The sequence below is a fragment of the Bos taurus genome, chromosome 2 (genome assembly GCF_002263795.3).
Source record: "Bos taurus isolate L1 Dominette 01449 registration number 42190680 breed Hereford chromosome 2, ARS-UCD2.0, whole genome shotgun sequence".
Lineage (NCBI taxonomy): Eukaryota > Metazoa > Chordata > Mammalia > Artiodactyla > Bovidae > Bos > Bos taurus.
The window spans coordinates 91,497,240-91,521,257 of NC_037329.1; the positions used below are offsets into that span (position 1 = coordinate 91,497,240).

Sequence of the window (24,018 nt, forward strand, 5' to 3'; positions counted from 1 at the left end):
CAAAAGCAGAGACATTACTTTGCCAACAAAGGTCCGTCTAGTCAAGGCTATGGTTTTTCCAGTGGTCATGTATGGATGTGAGAGTTGGACTGTGAAGAAAGCTGAGCGCCGAAGAATTGATGCTTTTGAACTGTGGTGTTGGAGAGGACTCTTGCGAGTCCCTTGGACTGCAAGGAGATCCAACCAGTCCATTCTGAAGGAGATCAGCCCTGGGATTTCTTTGGAAGGAATGATGCTAAAGCTGAAACTCCAGTACTTTGGCCACCTCATGCGAAGAGTTGACTCATTGGAAAAGACTGATGCTGGGAGGGACTGGGGGCAGGAGGAGAAGGGGACGACAGAGGATAAGACGGCTGGATGGCATCACTGACTCGGTGGACGTGAGTCTGGGTGAATTCCGGGAGTTGGTGATGGACAGGGAGGCCTGGCATGCTGCAATTCATGGGGTCGCAAAGAGTCGGACGTGACTGAGCAACTGAACTGAAGAGGATTATTTGAATCATAAATCTTTGCAATGGATGAGAATGAAAACATTAAGAAAGATGGCAAAGACATTTATTTACTGACATGGGGAGACAGCTTTAAGGTGATATATTAGTTTGCTATGGCTAGCATAACAACGGAGAAGGCAATGGCAACCCACTCTAGTACTCTTGCCTGGGAAATCCCATGGACGGAGGGGCCTGATGGGCTGGAGTCCATGGGGTCGCTAAGAGTTGGAACGACTGAGCGATTTCACTTTATTTTTTCACTTTCATGCATTGGAGAAGGAAATGGCAACCTACTCCAGTGTTCTTGCCTGGAGAATCCCAGGGACGGGGGAGCCTGGTGGGCTGCCGTCTGTGGGGTCGCACAGAGTCAGACACGACTGAAGTGACTTAGCAGCAGCAGCATCGTAACAAAGTACCACAGACTTGTTGGCTTAAGTGACAGAAGTGTGTTGTCTCGCAGTTCTAGAGGCTGGCTGTTGGTCCAGGATTCCGCTGTCAGCAGAGTTGGTTCCTTCTGAGAGCCTCGAGGAAAAGTGTGTTTCATGCCTCGTTCCTAGTTGCTGGTAGTTTGCTGACCATTTGTACATTTATCACCTCAGTCTCTGCCTTCTTGTTTATAATGAGGTCTCCCTGTGTGTGTTTATGTTTGTGTGTGTGTGTGTGTATGTGTTTCAGTGTCCAAATTTCCCCTTTTTATAACGACATAGTCATATTGTGTTAAGGCCTTAATGTGCACATCTTAAATTATCTGCAAAGAACCTATTCACGGGTACTAGGGGGTTAGAACTTCAGGATCTTTTTTTTTGAGGGGGGCACAGTTCAACCCATAACAGATGATAAGTGAAAAAACCCATATACAGAACAGTTTGTAGAGAATTACTACATTGTTCAAAGTATACCTCTATACACACATATATGTACACATATACATAGATACACTGTAGAAAAACATGAAAAGCTGTATAAAAAATGTTATTTGTAATTATCACTACTGGATTGTAGGGTGATTTAAATTAATTTCTGTATTTTCATTTATGTTATTTTTTATTAGTTATTATTTTCTACATATTTTCTTTTACACTAACCTGTGTTACTGTCCAAAAAAAAAAAAAAACAGTGAACCTCTTGACCATCAGTGATAGTCTTAATATTCATTAAATTTTCATTAGAAACAGAGCTTAATAATGTTGTTTTTGTTGTTCAATCTCTAAGTCATGTCTGACTTCTAGCGACCCTATGGACGACAGCACTCCAGACTTCCCTGTCCTTCATATCTCCTGGAGTTTGCTCAGATTCATGTCCATTGAGTCCATGATGCTATTTAACCATCTCATCCTCTGCCTCCCTCTTCTCATGCCCCAGGGTCTTTCCCAGCCCCAGGGTCTTTTCCAATGAGTCGGCTCTTCAAATCAGGTGGCCAAAGTATGGGAACTTAAGCTTCAGCATCAGTCCTTACAATGAATATTCAGGGTTGATTTCCTTTAGGATTGGCTGGTTTGATATCCTTGCTGTCTAAGGAACTCTCAAGTGTCTTCTTCAGCACCACATTTCGAAAGCATCAATACTTCATGGTGAATAGAAAGGGAAAAAGTGGCAGAAGCAGTGACAGATTTTCTTTTCTTGTGCTCCAAAATGACTACAGTGATTGCAGCCATGAAATTAAAAGACACACCTTGGAAGGAAAGTTATATAAACCTAGAGAGCATATTTAAAACCAGAGACATTACTTTGCCAACAAAGGTCAATATAGTCAAAGCTATGGTTTTTCCAGTGGTTATGTATGGATGTGAGAGGTGGACCATAAAAGAAGATTGAGTACCAAAGAATTGATGCTTTCAGACTGTGGGGCTGGAGAAGACTCTTGAGAGTCCCTTGGACTGCAAGGAGCTCCAACCAGTCAATCCTACAGGAAATCAACCGTGGATATTCATTAGAAGGACTGATGCTGAAGTTGAAGCTCCCATACTTTGGCCACCTGATGCAAAGAGCTGACTGACTGGAAAAGACCCTGATACTGGGAAAGATTGAGGGCATGAGGAGAAGAGGGTAACAGAGGATGAGATGGTTGGGTGGCCTCACCAACTCAACGGACCTGAGTTTGAGCAAACTCGGGGAGATGGTAAAGAACAGGGAAGCCTGGCGTGCTGCAGTCATGAGGTTGCAGGGAGTTGAACGTGACTTAGTAACTGAACAAGTTCAACAAGCTTGTTTTGATGAACAGATTCTAATTTTAGCATAGTCTGACTTTTTTCTTTTCTTTTTTGCTTTTATGTTTACTGCATTTTAATCTTATATAAAACGTCTTTAACCTATTGTCATGAACATATTCATTTAAGGTTTGTTCTCAGAGTTGTCATATTTATCTTTAAAACTTTGATGAACAGATATATATATATTATATATTTTATATATTGTATATTATATACATAAATACATATATTATATAAAATATATATTATATAATATAATTATATATAATTATATGTAAATATAATTATATATATATAACCTGTTTAGTGTTTATTCCTGTGCAAAGAACGAGGAAGGGATTAACATTTTTTTCCCATATGATTATCCAGTTGATCCAGCATAACTTATTGAAAAGATCATCCTTTTTCCATTGTACCGTAATATTCCCTTTATCATAAACCAGGCAACTATATAGGGCACTTGATGTATGTACAGTTTTGTTGGCTGGAGAAAAGTCTGCAACATAAAAATTGTGAGTTATGTTTTATTTGGGGACCTTAGTGGGAACAGTAGCATGGGGAACAGCCTCTCAGATGGCTCTGAGGAACTATTGTTTAAAAATTTTATTAATTTTATTTATTTCTCATTGTGCTGAGTCTTCATTGCTGCACTGTCCTTTCCTTAGTTGTGGAAAACAGGCAACTCTTTGAGTTCAGAGTGCAGGCTTCTCCCTGTGGTGGCTTCTCTTGTGAAGCATGGGCTCTAGGGCATGTGCGCTCAGTAGCTGCAGCTCCCAGCTCTAGGGCACAGGCTCCATAGTTGTGTACGGGCTTAGCTACTTCCCAGCACATAGGATCTTCCTGGATCAGGGATTGAACCCCTATCTCCTGCTTTGCCAGACAGAATTGTCTGTAGCGGTAAAGGAAAAGCCAGGATATACTCCTGTGTATCCTGAGAAGACTGTGTAGTCAAACATCAAAAGACTACTGCTGATCACAAAAACAGGACTTCACAAATTAGTGACTTTAGTGCTTTTCTTCATATGAGAAATTTATTTAAAAGTCTGGGCTCGTTAAAATTATTCCTTAGATACATATCTACTTGCCTAGGACCATCTAGTCAAGGCTATGGTTTTCCAGTGGTCATGTATGGATGTGAGAATTGGACTATAAAGAAAGCTGAGCACCGAAGAATTGATGCTTTTAAACTGTAATGTTGGAGAAGACTCTGTCCCTTGAACTGCAAGGAAGTCCAACCAGTCCATCCTAAAGGAAATTAGTCCTGAATATTAATTGGAAGGACTGATGCTGAAGCTGAAACCAGTCCTTTGGCCACCTGATGCGAAGAGCTGACTCATTTGAAAAGACTCTGATGCTGGGAAAGATTGAAGGCGAGAGGAGAAAAGGACGACAGAGGATGAGATGATTGGATGGCATCACCAACTCAATGGATATGAGTTTGGGTAAACTTGGGGGGTTGATGATGGACAGGGAGGCCTGGCGTACTGTAGTACATGGGGTCGCAAAGAGTCAGACACGATTGAGCGACTGAACTGAACTGAACCTAGGACCAGTATCCTGTTTTTCTTCATTCTGAATCCCCTCACCATACGCCATGTCGGGAGGAAGGGCTGTGGTGACTGATGGCTTGATGGCAACATGCCTTGTTTATTGGAATGGTAGGCAACATACCTTGTCCACAATGTTATGGAATTTTCCAATCCATGAATATGGAAGGACATATTCTATATGTCCTTCCAATGGTAGGACATTCCTTGTCCACAATGTCCTTCCAATGGTAGGACATTCCTTGTCCACAATGGTAGGACATTCCTTGTCCACAATGTTACGGAATTTTCCAATCCATGAATATGGAAGAATACCCTCCCACTTTTTGGTTTTTAGTTTTGGTCTTTAGTTTTTCTCAATAATTTTTTCACTTTTAAGAGATCTTATATATCTTTTATTAAATTTACTCTTAGATAATTAGTAGTTTTAAAAAAATACTATCATAAATGGTACAGTTTTTAAATTTCATTTTTATTTGTTATATATATGATTAATTTCTGCATATTGATGTTATTTATAGTCATTAACTTTGCCGAATTCCCTTATTAACTCTAAAGGTTTATCATGATATCTGAGCTCTCATTCTCATAAATGTCTCTTCTCCCAGTCTCTTCCTTCCCTGTCTTCTTGGTCTGTTTATTGCTCGTCCCAGTTGTTTCGTTCACCAGCTGTTGCAGCCTGTACCTGCATCTTTAAATGTTTTCAGCAGAAGTCACCTAGGAACCTGTCTTAGCTGTAGGAATGCTCAGAGTTGGGCAAGACAGGGATGGTCTTAATGGGAGTTTTCAGGTTGAGACTCACGGCCACAATTTTTTTACCAAAATGACTGGATTGCTCTCTAGCAATTTGCATCAGGAGCATGTGCTGCTGTTCTCTTAGCTGCTGCTTCTCTGGGATATGGGAATCAGAACCAGGTTGTTTAAAATGCCACAGTACTTCCTTACCTCAGAGGAGCTGCTTCTTTCTTCATCAAGCCTTCCCCTGATTGTTTTTTTACTGTATTCCAGAGTTTTTCGGAAGTTGATTCTGACAGCTTAGGAGCTCATTACTTAATTTTGGGGAGGGATAGAGCCTTGGGGTTCCCTAGTTGTCCATTTTCAGTGACCATTTTGGTCAGCAGTGGTGATGGTGCTTTTACTAGAGCTGTTTTCTGCAATGCTACCATTGAGATGGGGAGAGAAAGGAAATCAAATAATGTTCAGTTGCTGCTGCTAAGTCGTTCAGTCGTGTCTGACTCTGTGCAACCCCATAGACGGCAGCCCACCAGGCTTCCCTGTCCCTGGGATTCTCCAGGCAAGAACACTGGAGTGGGTTGCCATTTCCTTCTCCAATGCATGAAAGTGAAAAGTGAAAGTGAAAGTGAAGTTGCTCAGTCGTGTCCGACTCTAGGGACCCCGTGGACTGCAGCCTACCAGGCTGCTCCGTCCATGGGATTTTCTAGGCAAAAGTACTGGAGTGGGGTGCCATTGCCTTCTCTGAATGTTAGGTTAAAAACATCAAAGACCTCACTGTCTTACAGTCCAGTTGTTCCTGTTGAATAGACACTTCACATTGGGTATTGAGTTTTGGTTAATTGCCTAAGTGGTAAAATGGTTAATGTTAGTTGTTTAGTGGTTTTGCACGTATTTTCATTGTTTTAGAGGCAGAATGAGATCACCAAAGTTTCACTCCACCATTCTGGAAGTCAGTCCCTCTTCTGGAACTTTTTGAAACAGAATTGTAATGGGAAATATAAAGATACAATAAATTTTCAAAATTTATGATGGTGGCATATGTGTGGATCAGTGAAGTCCTTTACCCTATGACAAAACTTTCATGGAGTTGATATAGCGGAGTAGCTTAAATTTGAGTTCCTAACATGAAAGGGTCTACGTATATTTTACTTTACAAACCCAGTTACTGTGTTTTGTGATGTAAGTACGATTATCCCTATCACAGCAACCATGATAAGTAGGAGATATCATCCCTGTTTAACTTTTGAGACACCTGCACCTTGGAAAAGTCAAGAAAATTGCTCAAAGTTGCATTGCTTCTAAGTCACAGAGCCAGAAGGAAACCCAGGATTTTTTGACCCCAAAGCTTTTGATCTTTTTATTACACATTGTTGGGCTTCCATGGTGGCTCAGAGGTTAAAGCATCTGCCTGCAATTCGGGAGACCTGGGTTCAATCCCTGGGTTGGGAAGATCCCCTGGAGAAGGAAATGGCAACCCACTCCAGTATTCTTCCCTGGAGAATCCCATGGACGGTGGGCTACAGTTCACGGGGACGCAGAGTCAGACACAACTGAGCGACTTCACTTTCACTTTCTTTACACATTGTGTTTTGTTCCACAAGGGATTTGATAAATATTCAGTGATTGAAGGAATGACAAAGAGACCCTGAGAGATTTCCGTCACTGACGCTTATCTAAGATTTTCACACATTTGTATACTTATTGTTTACTAGATCACAGGTACTCTGTGGTGAATCTTTACTATTTTTAATTTGATACTAAGACTCTAATATTGAAAGTTCCTTTAGGTTCAGGGTTTTCCCAGCCTTTAAATGACTTGTATTTTCTGTTCTTATTGTTGTGGTTGTTTTGTTTTACATATTGGCCCTTTGACAGAATCTGAACCTAAATTACTAGGGATGTAATTATTGTTAGAGTCAGTGTTAGTCTGATGGATCAAGTAAACACCTGAATGCTTGCCTTGGTTACAGAATTGAACTCTATGAAATGAATCTACTTGATGGAGTTCTCTAAGATTTAGTAGGAGGGAATAGAAAATCATTGTGGTTTTCTGTTCTGTTTCAGCTTTCGGAAGAATTACTGGATAAATGGCTATCGTACCCAGAGTCCCAGCATGTCCCCCTCTGCCAGCATATGCTTGGCTTTGCTATGAAGTCTGTTACACAGATGGTAATGGGCAGTACATTTGAAGATGAACAGGAAGTCATTCGCTTCCAGAAGAATCATGGCACAGTAAGTCTAGGGCCAAGTTTAAGTTTACTCTTTCATCAGATTGGATACTTGAGGAATGTAGACCTCGCCTCCTAAGAAGTTTTAAGATTCTGTAGAACAGAGTGTCCTTGTTTGTGGCTAAAAACAACAATGTAAGAAAGATAATTGTTGCCTTTTTAAGAAGTTTAAGTATTACCTTTTTAAGCAGTTACCTTTTGAAACTTAAAAAATGACTAAAAAAATTTTCTTGAATATTTAGCAAGTATGTCAGGAGTTCCCTGGTGGCCCAGTGGTTAGGATTCTGGGCTTCCACTGCTGTGGCCTGGATTCAGTCCCTGATTGAGGAACTGAGATCCTGCAAAAGTTGTGCGGCATGGTAGAAACAAAAACAAAAACCAAGTATGTTATAAAACAATGATAATTTATAGGATAAAGAGAAAAACTGCACTTAGTAGAGCTAGACTATATCCTCTACTGAAAGAAATTAAACTTGATGGAGCATTAACGTACTAATAAAATGAATATGATTTGAAAAAAGGATAATTCAATTGAAGATTGAGTTACTATTTGCCTTTTCTGGACTCTCATATGGACTTTATTATTCTCTATTTTTACCAGTCTCAACATTATATTAATTTGTTTTTAATTGTACTTAAGTCATTTATGTCACTGAAGTTTTGGATCTCTGATCAGTTATTCCTTATTTTCTTCAAATCTATAAAAACAGGTTAAATAATCAATGCAATGCATGTAAAACAAAATCACTAGAAACTGTGGCTTAGTACTCTGTCACTGTTTAATATTATCCTCTTTCCCATTAAGATGGTTTTATTACTTGTGTTTGATGATTGAAAAATGTCCATTTCTTAGAAAATGTTCACATGTTTAGGAGTATAAAAATAAAACTGGAAAAAAATCACCCTAAATTCTACTTCCTAGAATAAACTGCTCAGGGTATCCAGGTAAAATAAATTGGCTAAAGGATTCGTAAAATGTTTTCCTATTTTAATGAAGAATCAATTTTTGACTCAGTTGTTGATGTCTGATTTTTTTTCATGTTGATGAGACAGCATTTTTAAAAAAGGAACTCCACTGTTATTTCTAGGATTTTATTCCAAGCTGCTGATCCCTGTTCCTATTCTGGGTATTTTTTTTTAATGTTTTATATATTTATTACACATGCAGCATGTGGAATCTTAGTTCCCCAACCAGGGATTGAACTCATGCCCTCCATTGGGAGCTCAGAGTCTTAGCCACTGGACCACCAGGGCAGTCCCTATTCTCGGTATTTTTAAGCTGACATTTTCTTTACTTTTCTTTCCTTAGAATTTCAAAGTAGAAGTCATAATTTCAAATGTACAGAAAAGTAGCAACTAGTACTAGGAACTCCCATGATATCCTTCAGCTCTTGTTTACATTTTGCCCCATTTACTTTTTTCATTCAGTATCCATCTGTCTATCCATCCATCCTTCCATCCATTCCTCTCCTCCTTACCCAAAACATTTGAGAGTAGACAGTTTACTTCTTTCCCCCTAAATGGTTCAGTTTGTACATCACAAAAACAAGATTATTCTCTCATATAGCAACAAAATAGTTGTCAGACTTGGGAAATTTAGCTTTCATACCATATTTTTATCCAGAGCCCGTATTCAGATTTCTTTACTTTCAGTGGTCAAACCTCTTTAACATGAAATGGTTTTTCAGCTTTTCTTTGTTTCTTGATGTTGACTTTTTTTTTTGTAACTAAGTACAGGCCAGTTATTTTGTAAAATGTCCCTCATTTGGGTTTAATTTGACTAGATTCAAATTACATACTTTTGTGTGTGACTAGGTACAAATTCTCTATCTTTGGCAGGAATCTGTTTTTTTTTTTTAATGTTACTGTAAGTTGTCAAAGAAAGGTTTTCAGACCATAATCATGACCTGAAATCCTGCCTTAAGTGGTTTTTAATGTCCTTAATGTCTGATCTTTAATGTCTGAAACTCTAAGGGGTTGCTGTTGTCCAGCCGAGCCACCAGAAGTACTGACTGGTTGTGAATGCAGAGGCAGTGTTAGCTGCACCATGCCTGCTGCTTGGCTGGCCACACTTGGGAGATGTCATCAGCTCTAAGATGCGTTTCTGTTCACAGGTGTTAAAGTGAAAAAATGTACATCTCACACCCAGTTGCATACTGTGTTTCTGAAGTGCCCTCCAAAAACGTGGTCCTAGTTATTTTCCCACCAACATTAGTGTGCTCTTTCCTTGTGTTTTTGACACAGTTATTCGTCTTTTAAATATTTGCCTATCTAGTAAGTAAAAAATGATCTTTCGTGATTAAAATTTGTAATTCTCTTCTTGTTTGTGAAGTTAAACATTGTTTAATATTTTTGCTGAGCAACTTGTGTTTCTTTTTTATGGGATGCTTTCTCATGTCCTCTACCTGTATTTCAATCAATGTCTTTCTTTTTCTTACCAATCTGTAAGAGCTTTTAATTTTTTATCTCAATTTTCATTTGCTTTTACTTTTATTTATAGTGTGTTTTAAAAAAAGACTTTTTTTTTTTTTAAGCAATTTTAGGTTTACCATAAGCCTCTGTTTTTGACTGTCAGAGTTGTGTATAGTGAATCTCCAGCCGTTAGTCAATTTTAGTTCAGGTTCTTCTATGCCAGCACTGGTTCCTGAGGTAATTTCCACCTGTAAGTCTGCTACAGTAAGACACACCTCCCCATTTTCACCTCTCTCTCCAGTCTTAGGGGCCTCAGTTTGCCTAGGGCCCTATTCTATCTCAGGGATCCAAGAAGAGCTGTTGATTTTTCAGTCTGTTCAGCTTTTTTTGTTGGGGTGGAATTAACTAATTAATTTAGCTAATTAATTAATTAGCTTTCAACGTTTTCATCATAAATTTTTACCCTGTGCTCTTTGTTGTACTTAGGCACTTCTTTCTCACTTAAAGGGTATTCCTAATATAAACATTTGCTGCATGTTTTTACAGTACATTTAGTAGTTTAATTTTTTACATTTAAATAGTCTGAAAGGCATATCTTTGTAAGGTAAGACTTGAGGACTCATAACTATGAATATTTTTTAAATACTTATTTATTTTCTTTTTTCCACAAGTTCTTTCAGAATTTCTCAATTATAAAGAAAATTTTTCGGGACTAAGTATCCAGTATTGAAATCCTATTGTTAACTCTCTCCAAACTTTAGACTAATTTTTAACCTTTTACTAGATCTTAGGCAGTGCTCACCAGTTATCATCTTAACTTTATCTTTGAGGTCCAGAACAGCAGGGAAGAGTGAAGTCGAGTGAAGTCAGTTGTGTATGACTGTTTGCAACCCCATGGACTGTAGTCCACCAGGCTCCTCCGTCCTTGGGATTTTCCAGGCAAGAATACTGGAGTGGGTGGCCATTTCCTTCTCCGGGGATCTTGCCGACCCAGGGATCCAACCCAGGTCTCCCACATTGCAGGCAGACTCTTTACCGACTGAGCCACTAGGGAATCCCTTCCAGTTATCATGGTGAAGTAAAAATTTGGAATTCGTCTCAGATGGTAAACAATCTGCCTGCAATGCAGGAGACCCGGGTTCAATGACTGGGTTGGGAAGATTCCCTGGAGAAGGGAATGACAACCCACTCCAATATTTTTGCCTGGAGAATCCAGTGGACAGAGGATCCTGGTAGGCTACAGTCCATCAGGTCGCAAGGAGTCAGACACAACTGAGCAACTTCCATTTTACCACTTTACAATGAATTTTATTTATCCACCAGTGCCATTGTAATAAAAAATTGAGAATTGACTCTGCTGCTATTTCCTCTTCCTTTTCATTCATATTCCTTTGAAAATAGGGCAACTTTGACTTTTTAGTTATAATTAGTTTGAAAGTACTTTGACTGAAATTAGTAAGATATATTTTGTGCCTCATCTTCAAAGACAATGGAGTAAATGATTTCCATGTGAAAGGGAGAGTTTAACAGTTCTGTTGGTGAGACAGAGGTTCTTCAGTTATTAGCTTAGATTCCTTGGTAGTATTTGGAAAATTTATGTACTAAATAATAGGTATACTTTCTTATTTTGAGGTTTGGTCTGAGATTGGAAAAGGCTTTCTGGATGGATCACTTGATAAAAGTACAACTCGGAAAAAACAATATGAAGATGGTAAGTTTTTTCACTCTTAATTTTTAGTAAAGACAAAAGGAAATGTGCCCAGTTTTAATAGGGTTATATCTGATTCATGAAGTTATAGGTCATGTGTTTTTTCTTCCTTTTATGTTTTTTCCTACATTTCCTATTATGAAAGTTTTTCTTAAATGAAAGAGAGGGAAAGGCTGTCAATTAGTCAGTAAACTCTAGCGCTTGTTCAGAATGAGAGTACTGTAGCTCTGGTAAACCCTACAGGATTAATGGAAAGTGCAAAGGTACAGTGCTGGGAAAGCAAGTTAAAAATACATGTTAAGTAAGAGTTACAAATAATGAGTGAAATTATCTAAAATAAGAAAATATTTGTGAATATCTTTGTAAGGATATTTCTACAAGTAGAAAAACAGAAGAAAGTCTAAATATCCAACAATATAGGAATTGCTAAGGAAATAATATCAACATGACAAATGTTATAAAAGAAATGTAACAAAATAAAAAATTCTTGCTATTATAATGTTGAGTAAAAAAAATTTTATATATTTTATAAATACATCCACATGACCAGGGGGAGAAAGAATATTCCATGTAGAGGAAAAGTAGTTGCAGAGTCCTTGAGGTAAGATTCTTCCTGATATATCTGAGGTACAACAGGGAACTCTATGGCTGGCGTGAAATGAGTTAGGAGAATAGAAGACCAGAAAGACTGATGGGAGTGGAGCAGATTTTGTCTGGCTTTGGGGTGACTGGGCTGCTGTCATCTCCGGGCTTAGAACAGAAGCAGCAAGACTAATTAGGAGGCTACTGCAGGGAACTGGGCAAGAAAAATAATGTGGCTTGGACTAGGTGGAAGGTAGCAGAAAATAGAATATTATTTTTAAAAAAGAATAAGGGAGAATAATTCTGTATTTTGAAAATTAGAACTGCCAACATTGATGGCCAGGTTAGATGTGAGGTATGAGAGAAGGAAATACCAAGGTTTCAGACCTGAGTAATTTGAAAATGAAATTGCTAGGAAATCAGATGGGACAGATACTATGGAAAGATCCAGTGTTGAGGAGAAGATCAGATCAGATCAGATCAGATCAGTTGCTCAGTCGTGTCTGACTCTTTGCGACCCCATGAATCGCAGTACGCCGGGCCTCCCTGTCCATCACCAACTCCCGGAGTTCACTCAGACTCATGTCCATCGAGTCAGTGATGCCATCCAGCCATCTCATCCTCTGTCAGTTTTCGATATGTTATGTTTAGTATACTTCAGACATCTCACTGGAGATGCTGAGTTGATTGTTTGATATGAGTCTGAAATTCAGGGGAAAGAGGTCCTAACTAGAAATATAAATTTGGGAGTGTTCCATCTGTAGATTGTATTTAAAGCATGAAAATGGTTATCACCAAGGTAATGAGTATAAATAAAGATCTAAGAAAAGAAGTCCTTGACCTTGGGCATTCCATCATTAAGAAATTGGAGAGATGAAAAGGAACTGATAAAGAATCCTTAGAATGAGCAGGCAGGCAATGGCACCCTACTCCAGTACTCTTGCCTGGAAAATCCCATGGACGGAGGAGCCTGGTGGGCTGTAGTCCATGGGGTCGCAAAGAGTCGGACACGACTGAGCGACTTCCCTTTCACTTTTCACTTTCATGCATTGGAGAAGGAAATGGCAACCCACTCCAGTGTTCTTGCCTGGAGAATCCCAGGGACGGGGGAGCCTGGTGGGTTGCCATCTATGGGGTTGCACAGAGTCAGACGTGACTGAGGTGACTTGGCAGCAGGCAGCAGGCAAAGTGGGAGCAAAGCGTGAAGTCCAGGAGAGTGGATCCTGGGAGCCAAATGAGAAAGTGTTTCCATCAGGTGCTGTGATAGGTTAAGTAAGATGGGGCCTGAGAAATGATCTCTGGATAATTTTCTCGGAAGTTGGATTAATCTTCTAGGCTTTAGAAATTTACTTTTCTGACTGTTTCACACTTGTTGGCGTCTCTAAATGAGTGATGCTTGATTTGGGAGAAGAATGGAATTAAGAGGACAGAATTTAGAAGAAAGGTGAATAATACCAGCAGAGGGGTACATGTGTAAAAGTCCCCTAAGGGGCTAGAATCATTCTACTTCTTGACCTGGGTGTTTGATTTAGTTATTTGTTACATTGTGCATATATGTTTTATGCATTTTGGTACATGTGTTAAAGTTAGCAAAAAGAAGAAATAATAGAGTTTAAATTAGCTTTAAAAATTATGTTATTATTCTCTTAACTGAAAGTTGTACTCTGCACGTAGGAACATTGTAGAAATACAAAAAACTGTTCAATCCTCACAAATGAAAATCTTTTTTGTTTTTCTTCTCTAAGCCCTTATGCAACTGGAATCTATTTTAAAGAAAATCATTAAGGAACGAAAAGGAAGGAACTTCAGTCAGCATATTTTCATTGACTCCTTAGTACAGGGGAATCTTAATGACCAACAGGTGATGTAATTCTTAAATGTTTATCAAACAAAGGATAATCAGACATGTATAGAGTGTGCTTTTTATTCACTTTAATCCAGATGCCTTCCTAGAATTCAATGGCTTTTTCCTTTTTTATTGTACATCATCCATAAATAGTATTTAGATTTGCTGTCCTGTTATTTAGCTCTTGGAAATAGCTATATAGTATCTAATATTTGAGTAAGCAGATATTGAACCAAAGTTCTGTGGTTGTTACAGAGCCTTTTTCGACTAAACAGCCCTGCCCACATGACCAGATGTGGCAGTGTGGCTTGTTCCCAGTGTGGATCTGTCGCCCAGCACACTACTGGGCTACTGTGTGTGGAGGTGTCAGGCACGACAGGAGTGGAGCCATTGCTGCCACACCTGTTCACTGTAGGAATCTTCTGCCTCCTCTGTGGATGTAAGTCCACATAGACAAAAAGTGGTTTTATAGGTGTGTGTGGGTACAGAAATTAAATCGTGCTCCAGAACAGTGGCAGGCTCCTCACTCTTCCTGAGTCTTCATTGCTGCACTCAGCCAAGCTAGAAAGATAAGACTGAGCCGGTTTGTTTGCTGTATCATGAGCCAGTAATATTACTGGATAAAAGTTCACTGAATCAAAAATGCAGTGCAGTGTTTAGGTTGGCTTTTACATTATATAGATTTTATTCAAGTGAAAACGTTATAAAGGAATAACATACTTTGTTCCTTCTTAACTCCCAATTCTATACTCTAGATGATTTTACTGGGTCTAATACGGGGTCTAATACAGGCCACCTTACATGTCACCTTACTGTCTAAACTTAGTTTTGTTTCCTAGATCCTAGAAGACACTATGATATTTTCTCTGGCCAGTTGCATGATAACTGCAAAATGTAAGTATAAATTGATTTCTTTTTGAGATAGATTATAAAATACAGAAAGATAAAGCTATTCTAAAATAAAGGAAACACTGTTTGCAAGATCTCTTGATAATTTCCCTTAGCTCTTATTTTTTATTCCTGTTGGAAAGGCTAGATTCACACCGCGCTCCTCCCCCGCCCCCCACCCCCACTTTTCTTAGCCCCAGGTGCTCTGTGCCACCTCTGAACATTGCCATAAATTTCCTGACACAGTTTATGGATTGTGAATTCTAGTTTGTGCCTTTAAAATGAACTGTTGTTGACACCTTTCCAACCAGAGCTGTAAGCTTTTCAGTTGCCTGCTGCGGCTTTTCACTTTGACTTCAATCCTGTCTGCTGTTAATAAGATCTACCAGCAGTGAATATAGGCCACAGAAATCATGATTTAAAAGAACTTCTTGGTGAAATTAAAGGTGATTATTATTTAAAATTCTAAAATGGGTGATACATTTCTAAGCTTTCTTACTGGTTTTGAGTTTATCAGACTACCATTTATTTATACAGTTTTTAAGAATGTGTGTATCCATAAACTTGTGTTAACAAAAAATGCTAAAGTATTAAAACACAAGTTGAAAATCTAAAGAATTTATGTTTACTTAAAGGATTTTGTTCATAACTTTTTCTGTTTAAGAAAATTTAAAAAGGATGAGTACAAATGTGAAGTTCCTGTAAGTTTTTCTTCTTTGTATACTTTTTTGGTATCTAGAGATGTCCCAGATTTTATAGATTAAGTGGAATATAGGTAAGCATGTGTCAAAAATAATGTCTTGAACCTTTTAAAAAAATACTTGTTTAAAAAATGTATTACTGTTAAAATATATCTTTGCTGAAGACCTTCAAAAAATCCCTGGTGGTCCAGTGGCTGGACTTCATGCTCCCAATATAAGGGGCCTGGGTTTGATCCCTGGTCGAGGAACTAGATCCCACATGCTGCAGCTAAGACTCAGCAAAGCCAAATAATTAAATAATAATAAATGTTTAAAAATCTGGGAGAATGGCATTGAAACATGTGAAACGTCATGTATGAAACGAGATGCCAGTCCAGGTTCAATGCACGATGCTGGATGCTTGGGGCTGGTGCACTGGGACGACCCAGAGGGATGGTGTGGGGAGGGAGGAGGGAGGAGGGTTCAGGATGGGGAACACATGTATACTAATTAAATAATTTTCTATTAAAGAAAAAAAAAATCTGAATCAGTTGTACTCTGGATATTAAAAATCGATTTTCCAAGGTTGACTTAATATTTTAATATTTTTTGTAGTTTTGGGGGAAAATTTGAGTATTGCTGTTTTTTTGCATGTGGGTTGGTTGTTTTTTAAAGCACCTCTGAAATTTTGAGAGGCAAGATCAGCAGAAAACCTTAATTAAAGTCCCTCCTCTGCGACTTAGTAGCCTGAAGCAAGATACTGACCTCTACATTTTTTTCCTCTTCTAAAATAAGAATGACCTCCAAGGTTTCCAACTGTAAATTGGTGTCTTGATTCAACATTGTAATTAAAGAACATTAAGTGGCTTAAAATCACATTTTAAAGCTATACTCTCTGTCTTTTAATAGAGTTGTACAAAAAAAATAGTGTTTGAGGTTATTTTTAATAGAGTTGTATAAAAAAAACTGTTTGAGGTTATTAAACAGTTATATTAATTTTAAATGATAATGTAGTTAGTCAGGGTGTAGAGTGCCTACTGTATCCAAATCCTTGTGCTAAATCTTTCAATGTTATATATTACTATATATTATTAAAAGATTGCATACGTGTACATATATACTGTCTGCATAAGTTTTCACATCACTTGTGAAATAGAAGTTCTGCAGTTCACTCACAAGCCATAGTAAGGAAACATATATAGAAAAAAAGTTAAAGTGAGTTACTCATATGCCTTTTATGAACTCTGGATGTGAATAAATTATCAAAATAATTGAGTACCAGGTAGCTATTGATTTTACTGATAATAATATTAAATGTAGAAAGTGAATTATGTATTTACATTGGATTTGGATAATATGTGACTTTGGCAAATATTTTTAAAAATTAACTTTAAGGCCAATTTAAGCTAGCCCTTTAGCTCAGGCAAGAGATAATAAGTAGAAGTAGAAATTATTAAACACATTTGAAAAAGTACTTGACATAGAAAAGGTAGAGCTGTAGATAGAGTCATGTCAGGCTTAATCTAAGGAAAGAGATGCTGTATGTCTGGATGGTTCCATTTGAACAGTTATAATCCCAGTGGATCTCTAAGGGAAATATAACTGTTTTATATTTATTTTGTAATTAATTTTCTTACCTTTTGATTTCCTCAGTGATTACAATCCATAAGCCATTTTCAGAAAAAGTAAGCCATAAGCCAGTGAACTCCAGTGTTGGCGTTCATCAGAATAATTGTGATATTTGTTAGAAATATAGATACCTTGGACACACCCTAAACCTACTAAGTCAGGATCTGTGGATGGTGGGATTGTGTCATCACACAGTCTCTGACTCCCAGGAGATTTTTGAGAACCACTGTCCTAAGCAATTAATCAGTTTCAGCTCTTGAACCAGTGTATTACAAGTAAAAACTTAGAAACACTGATTTATAGGTAAATCTCCTGCTATTTTTACTTGTGTGAATCATTTCATTAGGGCTCCTGAGGAAACTGACAAGTCAGCTGTTTTATTTTACATGGTCGAGTGAACCAAACAGTCCATCACAGTTGCCAGCATTTAACACTTCCCCAGATGTGAAGTTTATTTATTATCATTACTGTTTTGCTTAAGGTAAAATGCATCAAGTGCCTTTGACTACTTGCCAATTTTATGAAAGAAATTTTCTAGATTTCACTGTCTTTGAGAATATTCTGTAAATGTTTATGTTCTGTTGAATGAAGCACAAATGTCATGAACAATCTTGTTTTATCTTCTGGTAGCATTCATGTATCTTCTGTATTGGGGGTGGGCTGGAGAAAATACCAAAAAATTGTAAGTTTGTTTTTTATTCAGCACCCAAACTATGAATTCGCTGCTTTCACTGTTATTAATATAAACTTTCACTTAGTGTGCACCTGGGCAGTCTGTTTTTTAACCACCTATGAGGAAATTCAGAAAAAACTATATGAAGAGATTGACCAAGTTTTGGGGAAGGGACCTATCACTTCAGAGAAAATTGAGGAGCTCAGGTAAGAACCTGAGGAAAGGGAGGGGCGGGGAGATCTTTAAAATTTGAATTGGTTTATCTTATTTAAAACTAATGCCAATATGGAGGAAAGCTATGTATTTTTACAGGACTTAAAGTATTTACATATAGATTTTAATAGATGACTTAATTTGCTTTTTAAAATCATAAGGTAGTCTTGGGAAACTTTTACATGGGCCTATATAAAATAGCATCAGTAATGTCTAATAAGTGGAACATTCATACATTGATGGTAGGAATGCAAAATGGTACAGTTCTGTTGTAAAACAATGTGGCAGGATCTTACAAAATTGTACAGTATGACCCAGCAGTTCTCCTAGGCATTTACCGGACAGAAATGAAAACATGTCCACACAGTGACCTGTATGCAAACATTTATTGCAATATTATTCATAATAGCAAAAACCAGGAAGTAGTCCAAATATTCATCAACTGTTGAATAGATAAATTGTGTTATATCCATACAATGGAATAGTACCTAGTAATAAAAAGTAACATAAAATCAATACACAAAACAACATGGATAAATCTTATTATGCTAAGTGAAAAAAATCAAGCACAAAAACAGTCTACAATGTGTTTCATTTAGGTGACATTCTGGAAAAGGCAAAGCTATTGTGATAGAAAGTAGGGCAGTGATAGCTGGGGCCCGAAATGGGGAGGGGATCAACTGCAAAGAGGCATGAGGAAAGTTTTCTAGGGAGAGGGAACTGTTACATATCTTTCTTGTGGTTGTAGTCACACAGTCATATATGATGACTAAAATTCATCAAACTGTACAGGTAAAATAGATAACATTTTTATATGTAAGTAATACCTTAATGTAAAAGATTTTTAAAAATAGCAACTGTGACTTCTTAGGGGGTTGGAAGTCTGAGACTGGGTAGCAAGCAACCTTACTTTGGAGCATCTTTCAACTATAGAAAAGAAGATATGGATACAGCCAGTAGAAAGAACTTGAAACCATGGATTTCACAAGGAGACATTTGTTAGGGATTCTTTAAAATGTTGAAAGCTTTATTGATTACAATTTTAAAAAGTAATACATACTTGTTTTTTGAAGTTTTTATTATGCAGAAATGTATGACATAGAAGGTGAATGTCCTTTGTAAATGAGGACAAGAAAGATAACAACTGTTAACTATCTATATTATTTTTCCAGACATATATATGTATTTAAAACAAAAAATTTAAAAACATTTAAAATACAAAACATGTAACTCTTCCGTAAATTCCATGTTTTCTCTTAATGTGTTGTAGACAGTGTTCTATACGTAGTAACTCCACCACATCTAGTCAGTGAGGAAGTTTTGTTGATTTTATTTTCCAAACAGCATTTAGCTAGAAGTTTAGTTTTAGTTCTTTCCATTGTCCCCCACCCCCACCCATGAGGAACACCACCAACTTGTTTGGGGCATTTCAACAGCCTTGTGTCTTTCTTCCTCCTATGAAAGTGAAAGTGAAACTCTCTCAGTCTTGTCTGACTCTTTGTGACCCCATGGACTACACAGTCATTGGAATTTTCTAGGCCAAAATACTGCAGTGGGTAGCCTTTTGCTTCTCCAGGGGATCTTCCCAACCCAGGGATCAAACCCAGGTCTCCTGCATTGCAGGTGGTTCTTTGCCAGCTGAGCCACGAGGGAAACCCAAGAATACTGGAGTGGGTAGCCTATCCTTTCTCCAGTGGATCTTCCTGATTCAGGAATCGAACTGGGGTCTCAGCATTGCAGGCAAATTCTTTACCAACTGCACTACTCCAGATTGCTCTTGGAGCCAGTGACTGTACACTAATCTCTTCAGGTGCTTTAAAATTATACCTAACCTGAGACTAATCCCAAACCAACAATCTCTGGGCATCAGAAAGTTTCAGAAGCTTCTCAGATGATTCTAATGTGTAGTTAAAGTTGAGAATCACTGTGCTAGTCATCTTTCTATATCTGGGGAGTTGTATCTGATCAACTAAGTTGCTTCAGTTGTGTCCAACTCTGTGCGACGCCATAGATGGCAGCCCACCAGGCTCCCCTGTCCCTGGGATTCTCCAGGCAAGAACACTGGAATGGGTTGCCATTTCCTTCTCCAATGCATGAAAGTGAAAAGTGAAAGTGAAGTTGCTCAGTCGTGTCAAACTCTTCGAGACCCCATGGACTGCAGCCTACCAGGCTTCTCTGTCCATGGGATTTTCCAGGCAAGAGTACTGGAGTGGGGGTGCCATTGCCTTCTCTGGTATCTGATCATACTCCCCTGTTTAAAATCCTTCAGTGACTTCTGGTTGCCCTTAAGATAAAATTTATACCCACTAACTTGGCTTATGAGGCATTTCAGCTTTACTGAAATTCTTTTGTTTCTTCAAATGTGAAGCACTGTTTTTAATTTTCTGACTTTGGGCTACATTCTCTCTTCCTCTGTCCTCTAGCTGAGTCCAGTTTTTTCTTCAGGTCTCAGGCTAAGTGTTTATTCATCTGCAAAGTCCTTTCTCCAGTTGGGCGCTCCTGCCATGTGTTCCCCAACACCCTGAACTTCCTTTATCATAACAGTTACTGTGCCTTTTTAATTGTTCATCCTTGATGCTCCTCTGTCCTTTCCCCTGCCAGCTAGACTTTGAAATTCTTTGAGGGTTTTGTCTTGTTGACTGTTGTAGCTTAGTATCTGATGCAGTGCTTCTAATGTAGTAGGTACCTAAAAATATTTGTTCAAAGAGGAAAGGATGTTTCCTTTTTTGTTTTTGATGTTTTTAGAAATTATATAAATCAATATTCCTATGTTTACATCTTTGCAAATATTTCCAAATTTTTCTATTAATAAGGTCTGAGAAATGAGATAATTATTTAAGAATGTATGCAGTAGTGTAGTGTTTACAGTTAGGGGCTATGGGGTAACAGATTTGGGTTTGAATCCTGTCAATACCACTTACCTGCTGTGTGATTTTTTTTTTTAATTAATTCATTACTAATTACTTTACAATATTGTGGTGGTTTTTGCTATACGTTGACATGAATCAGCCACGGATGTACATCCCAAACTCCCCTCCCACCTTCCTCCTCCTCCCATCCCTCTGGGTTGTCTCAGTGCACCAGCTTTGAGTGCCCTCTTTCATCCTGCTGTGTGATCTTAAACAATTGCCTCATTTTTTAAATCTGTAAAATTAAAAACAATAATACCCATGAGTTTTTTATAAGGATTAAATGAAATACTGCATAGAAACTATTTAACAGAACTGGTGCATAGCAAGATTTCAATATATTTTAGCTTTTATTCCTCTTATTGTAATGCAAACTTTATATTTTCATATATATTGCCAAGCTATCCTTCATCAGAGCTTCTCTGGTGGCTCAGATGGTAAAGAATCTGCCCGCAATGCCGGAGACCTGGGTTCAATCCCTGGGTTGGAAAGATCTCCTGGAGGAGGGCGTGGCAACCCATTCCAGTATTCCTGCCTGGAGAATCCCCATGGACAGAAAAGCCTGGAAGGCTGGTCCATGGGGTCACAAATAGTCAGACATGACTGAGTGACTAAGCACAGCACAGCATCCTTCAGTAAGGTTGTACCAATTTATACTTCCCCCAAGTGAATATGAATGTCCATTTTCCTATTTTTTATTAGCATTTTCTGCGACAGTACTCTTGTTCATATTTGCTAATCTGGCAGGTAAAAAATTTGCTTCTTTGGCAGTCTTTCCATTGTTAATGAGGTTGAGTATCATTTATGTTTCCATGACATTTGCAATTTTTTTTCTTTTTTTGTGGATTGCTTTTATATTTTCTGTCCTTATTCCTGTTGGGATGTTTGATCATTTTAATTTGGAATTTTAAAGAGTTTTGATGCATTAAGGATATATTTACAGTAAATAACTTTTCTACTTGGCTTTTAATTTTACTTAATGATGAGTTCAAGTATTTAGAAATTTTTCCATAGTCATGTTGTTTTTCTTTATGATATCCATCATTGTTTCAATATTTTTTCTAATTTTGAAGTAGAAAAGTCTTATTAAAATTTTTATTAAATCCTTTATTAAAAATAAAGGATGCTTCTGCACACAAATTTTAAAAATATTGTTTTGAGTTTTCTTCTGGTACTTTTATTAAAGTTGTTTTCATTTGTTTAATTCTTACTCACCTAAACCTAAACTTTATATCCTTCTAGTATACACTGTGTTTTAAGCAAATAAGAATTATGATGACTATTTCATTAGGAAGGTTATTAAAATTGTTGAATGATACTTTAAAATGTATATACATTTCAAATTGATTCTCCCAAAATAAGGATCCTCAAAAAAAATTTTTTTAAACAGGTATTGTCGGCAAGTGCTTTGTGAAACTGTTCGGACTGCCAAACTGACCCCAGTTTCTGCCCGGCTTCAAGATATTGAAGGAAAGATTGACAAATTTATTATTCCTAGGGAGGTAGGAAACATTTGGTATGCTTAACCCATTCAGTTATTCTTTTCAACTCTTTTAGTGTGTATTTTTAAACTTTATTGTTTTAAGTATTATTGGATACTTTCCAATAAATGCTACCTATTGTTAAATAAAAGACAGTTATTTAAAATTACAAAATAATATATGCTTGTTTTAAGGTTCAAACAGCATAAAGACTCCTTTCTCCCTAGGTACTACTATGAATCGTTTAGTGTATATTTTGTAGGTGTTTTCCTGTGTATATGTATTACTCTATGTATATATACATATATATGTATGTATTTTAAAAACCTAATTTATATGTGAAAATATACTGTTTATGTGTTGTTTTTAATTTTCTTTCTTTATTGAGGCAATTAATACAACTGGCACTTACTGTGGATCCAATTCATTATTTTTAATGGATGTATAGTACTGCCTTGTATGAATGGACCATAATTTAAGTGGTCCTCATTGATGAAAATTTAAATTGACATTAATTTTTTTCATTAACTACAAATTGCCTCTAAAAGGCAATTTATATTTTGAGCAACAGTGTATGAGAATGCTTTTCCTCTCCATATTCTTTACTGCCTCTGGATTTATGAATCTTTTATGTATTATGTGAATCATATATAAAAAATTATCTCATAATTTTAATTTGCTTCCTCTGATAATTGGAGAAATTGAACAGCTTTTCATACATATACTCACAGTTTGTATTTCTTCTGTGAATTATTTTCTTTCTAGTGAGTTTATATGTCTTTTTGTAGATTATACATATTCTGTCAGTTATATGGCAAATCTTTTTTTTCTGTCTGTTGTTTATCTTTTACTAGTTTTATGGTATGTTTTGTATTTACTGGATGCCGGTTTTAAATTTTCACATAGTGAAGTCTGTTATTCTTTTATGACTTCAGTATTTTGTGACGTGCTTAAGGGATACCTTCTCACTATGAGATCACCAAACTAATGGCCTGTGTTTTCTACTGTTATGTAATATTTTTATAAGTTGGCTTTCTGGGAGTCATTTTGTCTCTGTTAGACTTTTCATAACCAGAGTATCCTTTTTTTTTTTTTTTGCAGACCCTTGTCCTGTATGCCCTTGGAGTGGTGCTTCAGGATCCCGGTACTTGGTCATCTCCGTACAAGTAGGAAATTTCTGTCATTGTCTCTGCAGTTCTTAATTTTTATGTGTTTGCATGTGTTGTGTTCTCCTTCTATGTTTTCAGGAGAAATTCAGTATGTAACAGTAACATAAAAACAGAAAGCCACCACCTTCCCTGTATATCTTCTGCTCAATACTTTTTCTTTCATGAATCTGCTGTCTTCTACTCTTTATTTCTGTTACCGCCTCTGTCCCAAGATCTATTTAATTACTTAATCTCTACATTCATTCTTTAATTTCAGTGGTATTTTGGAGTTCTGTTACTGGTAAATGGGTATTGCATATGCAGTTTCTTGTTTTCATTCTATTGGTCTCAGTTATTAAGCTCTTTGGTTGAATTTAGGAAATAGATGTTGTGCGTATATTGTGTGTGAGAACAGCAAGGGAGGGGAAAGGTGAAGAACAAAGCTGATACTGTTTGCCTCCTCAGTAGGCATCTGGTAAAATCTGCCTTAAAGAAGTAGGTTAAGATCTACTGGCCTGAAAGAAGGTTATATGTTGAGTTGATGAGGGCTAAGACAGCTATGTGACAGGCAGTGGGCAGAGTTGATGGTATGGTTGAAGTAAAAGAAAAACCTACTTCAAGAGTATATGGCTGGGACA

At 37.3% G+C, this 24,018-nt stretch overlaps 1 protein-coding gene across 2 annotated transcripts in view; it reads left to right on the forward strand.

The window, feature by feature from the left end:
- Positions 1–24,018, forward strand: part of CYP20A1 (cytochrome P450 family 20 subfamily A member 1) — a 44,158-nt gene that overhangs the window by 13,646 nt on the left and 6,494 nt on the right. For both annotated transcript variants that reach the window (NM_001015644.1, XM_010802183.4), the window contains 7 exons: positions 7,048–7,215; positions 11,256–11,334; positions 13,659–13,774; positions 14,599–14,653; positions 17,715–17,835; positions 22,142–22,253; positions 23,334–23,398. In NM_001015644.1, coding sequence (NP_001015644.1) covers positions 7,048–7,215; positions 11,256–11,334; positions 13,659–13,774; positions 14,599–14,653; positions 17,715–17,835; positions 22,142–22,253; positions 23,334–23,398 — 716 coding nt within the window. The remainder of the gene's footprint in view (positions 1–7,047; positions 7,216–11,255; positions 11,335–13,658; positions 13,775–14,598; positions 14,654–17,714; positions 17,836–22,141; positions 22,254–23,333; positions 23,399–24,018) is intronic.